The sequence below is a fragment of the Protobothrops mucrosquamatus genome, unplaced genomic scaffold (assembly GCF_001527695.2).
Source record: "Protobothrops mucrosquamatus isolate PMUCROS unplaced genomic scaffold, P.Mucros_1.0 scaffold5438, whole genome shotgun sequence".
Classification (NCBI taxonomy): domain Eukaryota; kingdom Metazoa; phylum Chordata; class Lepidosauria; order Squamata; family Viperidae; genus Protobothrops; species Protobothrops mucrosquamatus.
Genome location: NW_015391296.1, coordinates 23,373 through 30,348, shown reverse-complemented (window position 1 = coordinate 30,348; position 6,976 = coordinate 23,373). Strand labels below are relative to the sequence as shown.

The 6,976-nt window shown below is 46.7% G+C and overlaps 1 protein-coding gene across 1 annotated transcript in view; it reads left to right on the top strand.

Annotated features, from left to right (window-relative positions):
• The first annotated feature begins 390 nt into the window (after positions 1-390).
• The window catches only part of LOC107299770 (NSFL1 cofactor p47), a 22,243-nt gene continuing 15,657 nt past the window's right edge, over positions 391-6,976 (top strand). Inside the window, exon 1 of the mRNA XM_015829108.1 lies at positions 391-498. Coding sequence (XP_015684594.1) covers positions 397-498 — 102 coding nt within the window. The 5' untranslated portion in view covers positions 391-396. The remainder of the gene's footprint in view (positions 499-6,976) is intronic.

The following is a 6,976-nucleotide window of genomic DNA, read 5'->3' as shown; positions in this document are numbered from 1 at the left end:
TCTCCTCCTCCTCCTCCTCCTCCTCCTCCTCCTCCTCCTCTCTGCAAACCCCACTCCCTTCTAGCACTGATGATGTTCCCTAGTAGGGTCACAAAACGTCTGCAAGAAAAACGACCAAGCTCAGCGAGCTCCAAGGACCCCTCAGGCAGCAGAGACGAAGGCGGCCGATCCGAGTACCGACCCATCTACCTCTCCGATCCCTCAACCCCACCATCTTTATCCCCCGTCCGGAACCTCCGCGCGCGGCGTTCGTTTCCGTTCGGAGGGCTTCCGAGTGTGACCCACGGAAGGGCGCGAGGGGCGGAAGTCGCCTTCAAGGGCGGGCGGAAGCGGCGAGCGTGGCTTGGCGGGCGGCGGCGGCGCGGGCGGAGCGCTTTGGCGGTTGCACCGGGCAAGATGGCGGACCGCGAAGAGGCGTTGAGGGAGTTCGTGGCCGTGACCGGGGCCGAGGAGGAGCGGGCGCGCTTCTTCCTGGAGTCGGCGGGCGGGGATCTGCAGGTAGGCCCGGCGGGAGGGGGAAAAAGAGTTCCCGGAGCCCCCCCACCTCCCCTGGGGAGTCAGGTGGGGGGGGAGGCCGGAATCCCGCCTTTCTCTCCCCCTCCCCCGGCTGGAAGTGGGGGGGAGACCCTTCCCTTGGGGGGGGGTGTTTGTAGCTAGTTGCCCCCCCTTCTCCACCTCCATCACACCTGTCTGTCAAAGGGGGGGCCGGGCAAGACCAGTCCCCCTCCCCTCTTGGGACAAAGCCCCCCCTTCTTATTCTGCATGGAAATTGGGGAGGGGGCTTCATTGGGAAGGACCCTCCCCTCTCTTCTGCCGTGGGGGGGCGGGGGACGGGCAAGATTATTGCAAGGGGTGGGTGGGAGGAAAGAAGCGGGAGAGTTTTCTCTCTTGCCCTGTCTGTGCACACCCAGGCCAGAGGATGATGGGCTATGTAGTACAGATGAGGTGACCGGGAGGGGCCTCTTCTCCCCTCCCCCTTTCCTTCCCTCCCTGCAAAGTCAGCCTCCTTTGAGAAATTCTTTTGCTAAACTGCAAGATGGGTGGTGCAGGCGGTCCTCGAATTACGACCGCAATGGACCCCCCCCCCACCCAAGAATGTCTGTTGCTGAACGAGACACATGTTCGGTGAGTTTTGCCCCCTTGGACGACCTTTTGAGCTACGGTGGTTAAAGAGAATCGCTGCTGGGGTTGTTAAACGAGTCACACGGTCGTTAAGCGGATCTGGCTTCCCCCCTTGACTTTGCATGTTGGAAGATCGGAAAAGGGGGGGGTCACGTGACCCCCGGGGACACTGCGACCGTCGTAAATATGAGTCGGTTGCCAAGCGTCCGAATTCTCATCCTGTGACCGCGAGGATGTTGCTGCAATGGCTGAAAGGGTGAAAAAAACGGTCATAAGTCCCTTTTTTCAGTGCTGCTGTAACTTTGAACAGTCACTAAACAAACCGTTGTAAGTTGAGGACCACCTGTGTATAAATTGAACAATAAATACATTTAATAATAAAGGGTTCAGGGAGGTGGGAAAGGGCCATACATGCCTGTGCTCGACTGTTTTGTTTTTTTGGGGTGGGTTGCCTTGACTTCAATATTACAGGTAGACCCTGATTTATGACCACAACAGAACCCAAAACTTCCGTTGCTAAATGAACAGATGTTAAGTGACTTTTGCCCTATTTTACGACCTTGCCACCGTTGTTAAGTGAATCGCTGCAGTTCTTAAGATAGTGACACGGTCATTCAGCGAATCCGGCTTCCCCATTGACTTTGCTTGTCAGAAGGTCATAAAAGGGTATTACGTGACCCCCCCCGGGGGGGACGCTGCGACGGTCATAAATATGAATCAGTTGCCAAGCGTCCGAATTTCGATCACACGATCAAGGAGATGCTGCAGTGGTCGTAAGTGTGTAAAAAAAAGATCATTAAGTCACTTTTCTCAGTGCCCTTGTGACTTTGAATGGTCACTAAACGAGTGACTGTAAGTAGAGGACTATCTGTACAGGTTCGGTCCCAAAAATCATTTCCATTTTTTCCCCCCCAAAAAAGAGCAGATACACCCTCATTGGAAGGGATGGCAAAATGGCACATCCCTGAGAAAGAAGCAAGGTATCAAGGCAGATTTGGCACTGAAAATTAATTTGCTTCTCCCTCTTTGACATGGAGGGAATTGGGACTCCTTGGTGGGCACCAGATGCCACCCATGGATCATCCTGGCATCCTTTGCAACCAGTTGCAATTTGGCAACAGGGGTTTCAGGAAAAACTGGTTTGCTTTCTCTTTGCAATGGTTCTGCTGCCAGGGAGGTGGAAATGGTTCCCATTATCTACAGGCCCAGGGTGAGGGAGTCTTCCAGGCTAGCCAGTGGCATGTCATTCGAATCGTTTGAGAAATGCTGCGGTTGGTTGTGAATTTCCAAGGTCTGTACCAAGATATAACAGATAGGACAAGTATAACAAGTAAAACAGTACACTATGCAATGGAATTTCATTGTAATGTATACCGATTAGTGTACAGTCAAAAGTGACAAAGTTGTTATTCTATTCTATTCTATTCTATTCTATATTCAATTCAATTCCAATCTCTATTCTATTCTATTATCCCATCCCATCCCATCCCACCCCATATTCTATATATCCTATGCTATCCTATATTCTATTCTATCCTATTCTATGTTATTCTATTCTATATGTTATTCTATTCTATATGTTATTCTATTCTATTCCATTCCATATTTTGTATTCTGTTCTATTCTGTTCTACTCTACTCTACTCTACTCTACTCTACTCTACTATACTATACTATACTATACTATACTATACTCTACCCTACTCAATCCCATCCCATCCACTATTCTACTCTACTCTACTCTACTCTACTCTACTCTACTCTACTCTACTCTACTCTACTCTATCCCATCCCATCCCCTATTCTACTCTACTTACTCTACTCTACCCTACCCTACCCCACCCCATCCTTCTATTCTATTGTATTCTATTCTATTGTATTCTATTCTATTGTATTCTATTCTATTCTGTTCTATTCTATTCTGTTCTATCCCATCCCATCCCATCCTCTGTGTGTATCTGATGTTCCAGCAAAACTGTACGATTCGAGGCCAGTCAGTCCCTGACAGAGGCTCTTGTTCCTTTGCATTACAAGTAGTCCTCAACTTACAACAGTTCGTTTAGTGACCGTTCAAGATGACAACAACATTGGAAAAAGCGACTTATGACCCTCTTTTCAGACTTACGACCATTGCAGGTCCCCACGATCATGCGCTCAGAACTCAGGTGTTTGACAACTGGTTCCTATTTATGATGGTCACATAAATTGAGGACTATCAGTGTGTAAGCTGGGTTAATAGCCATCTGCAGCAATCCCTATCTCTGTTAATGGTCATGCTGATATTGTTTAAATGTTTGATATTGCCATTTATAGTTCGTTCTATGCAGCCTAGAGTTGTCTGATGGTGAGATTGTCAGCATATCAATTTAAGGAAGCAGTCTGTCAATCTGTTATTGTTACCGGTAACAATAAAAATAGGCTCAGTCAAGTTAGGCAGTTGGTTTATAAAGGTAGTCCTTGACTTACAACCACAATTGAGAGAATAGAAGGGGAACTCGTCAGATTTGCAGATGACACCAAGCTGGCAGAAGTAGCCAACACCCCCAGAAGACAAACTTAGGATCCAAAAAGATCTTCATCAACTCGACCAACAAAATGAGTTTCAATGTGGGAAAAAGCAAAGTTTTACATTTAGGCAGGAAAAACCAAAGGCACAAATATAGACTGGGCGAGACCTGGCTCAAAAACAGCAACTGTGAGAGCGACCTTGGAGTCCTGGTGGACGATCACTTGACCATGAGCTAGCTGTGTGCGGCGGCAGCCAAAAAAGCTAACACAATCCTGGGTTGCATAAGCAGAGACATAGAATCAAGATCACACGAGGTATTAGTACTGCTTTATAAAACCCTAGTGAGACCACACCTGCAATACTGCAGCCAATTTTGGTCACCATATCACAAAAAAGATGTTGAGAGTTTGGAAAAAGTTCAGAGAAGAGCAACTAAGACGATCCAAGGCCTGGAGACCAAAACATACAAAGAACGGCTGTGGGACTTGGGTTGGGCTGATCGAAAGAAAAGAAGAAATAGGGGAAACATGATAGCAGTGTTCCAGTATTTGAGGGGCTGCCACAAGGAAGAGGGGGTCAGGTTGTTCATCAAAGCACCAGAGGGAAGGATGAGAAACAACGGTTGGAAACTGATCAAAGAGAGAAGCAACCTGGAATTAAGGAGAAACTTCCTGACAGTGAGGACAAGTAACCAGTGGAACAGCTTGCCACCAGAAATAGTGGGCGCTCCATCACTGCAGATTTTTAAGAAGAGTAGACAGTCACTTGTCTGAGATGGTATTAGGTTCTCCTGCTTGAGCAGGGGGCTGGACTAGAAGACCTCCAAGGTCCCTTCCAGCTCTGTTCTATTCAGAGTCAAAAATTTCTCTTGCGAAGTGAGATATTTGTTAAGGGAGCTTTCCCCCATTTTACAACCTCTCTTGTCACAGTTGTTAAATGAACCACTGCAGTTGTTAAGTTAGTGACCCGGTTGTCAAGTGAACCTGGCTTGCCCATTGACTTCGGACAGCCCTGCCCTAAACCATAATCAAACCATAAACAAACCACCTAGCCTGGTTTCACATAACTGACGAAACCAGAAATGTAACTCCTCAAGCATATCGCAATACAGGAAGTCCCCGACTTAACAACAGTTGATTTAGTGACCGTTCAAATGTATAACGGCACTGACAAAAGTGAATTACGACCGTTTTTCACACTTAACGACCGTTGCAGCATCCCCTGTGGTTACATGATCACAATTCAGACGCTTGGCAACTGGTTCATACTTACGACGGTTGCCGTGTCCCGGAGTCACCTGATCAGCTTTTGTGACCTTCCTACAAGCAAAATCAGTGGGGGAAACCAGATTCACTTAACAACGGCCATGACTCACTTAACGACTGTGGCAAGAAAGGTCATAAAATGGGCCCAAACTCACTCCACAAATGTTTCACTTGGCAGCATAAATGTTGGGCTCAGCTGTGCTCATATCTCGAGGACTTAGCTGTATATGAATGCAGGCCTTAGATCAGGGGTCTTCAAACGTGGCCCTTTTATGACTGGTGGACTTCAACTCCCAGAATTCCTTAGTCAGGCACGCTGGGTGAGGAATTCTGGGAGTTGAAGTCCACGAGTCATGAAAGGGCCAAGTTTGAAGACCCCCTGGTTTAGGACTACATACCTGTATTACATTCTTTATGAGGGGGAAAAAAGCAGAAATCTTACCCTTGTTCTACATTTAGTGATAATTATGTGTCTTCCAGGCGCAGAGCCACAAAGCAGCCCACAAAAATCTGAACTAGGCCTCTATCTACTCTTTTTTTTCCAGAATGTTCCTTCAAGATTTCCTCAAAATACTCATATCTGCCTTATATATTCTATAGAACAGGGGTCTTCAGACTTGGCCCTTTTATGACTCGTGGACTTCAACTCCCAGAATTCCTGAGCCAGCATGGGGGAACTATGGCCCCCTCATGACTTGTGGACTTCAACTCCCAGAATTCCTGAGCCAGCATGGGGGAAATATGGCCCCCTCATGACTCGTGGACTTCAACTCCCAGAATTCCTAAGCCAGCATTGCTCAGCTTGGCAACCTCTCCCTTTCCACTCAGCATGGCTGGCTGAGGAATTCTGGGAGTTGAAGTCCACAAGTTCTTTTACTGGCCTGGTTAAGCAATCTTGCCTGAATGCCTCCATTTTGCCGATTCAAAATATGTCACATTCGGTCATGAATATTGCAGGGCGCAAAGAGGCGACTCAGCCCAAAATAGAATCCTGACAACCTTTGAAAGCATTTGCTTTTGTGTTTTTTCCAAAGCGAGCAATCCGATCCCTCTTCGGAGCGTGTGACCTTGTAGTTCCACAAAACATCTTTTTTAAAATAAAAAAAATAAAGAAATAGATCTCTCTCAATTTGGGGTGAGCTCTTTGCCAGTGAAAAAAATGGCTGTGGTGCAAATGAGAAGAGTCCCACGCAGTCTGGATTGTGAGGAAAGAGCAAAATTGTGTGGTCTTTCCAGAGAGATCCTTGCGACATTCCTGAATTCAGCTTTCTCCCCCTCTCCTCCCCCCACTTCAAAATCCAGAACAGTGCTACATATTATGTAGACTTTCTGCTTCTGTACCAGAGAAAAATTCCTTGTGTGTCCGATCACACTTGGCCATTAAAGAATTCTGTTCTGTTCAGTGCCACGTTGGTCACGTGACCAGTTTTATGGTTTTTTTTTAATGAAATAGTAATAGTAGTAGTAGTAGTAGTAGTAGTAGTAGTAGTAGTAGTAGTAGTAATAATAATAATAATAATAATAATTAATAATAATAAAGTTGGAAGGGATCTTGGAGGTCATCAAGTCCAACCCCCTGCTCAGACAGGAAACCCTATACCATTTCAGACAAATGGCTGTCCAGTTTCTTCTTAAAAACTTCCAGTGTTGGAGCATTCACTGCTTCTGGAGGCAGGTTGTTCCACTGGTTAATTGTTCTCACTGTCAGGAAGTTTCTCCTTAATTACAGGTTGCTTCTCTCCTTGACAACTATAATGGGCAGGTTCAATTACAGGTGGTCCTCAACTTAACGACCACGACAGAGCCTCAAACTGTCGTTGGGCAAAAGACGGTGAAGTCAATTTTGCCCCATTTTACGACCTCCTTGGCCACTGTTATTAAGTGAATCACTGCAATTATTAAATTGAGACAGGCGGTTGTTAAGCGAAACTAGCTTCCACATTGACTTTTGCTTGACAGAAGGTCTCCTGAAAGGGCATCACATCACACACACACACACACACACACAGAGAGAGAGAGAGAGAGAGAGAGAGAGAGAGAGAGAGAGAGAGAGAGAGAGAGAGAGAGAGAGAGAGAGAGAG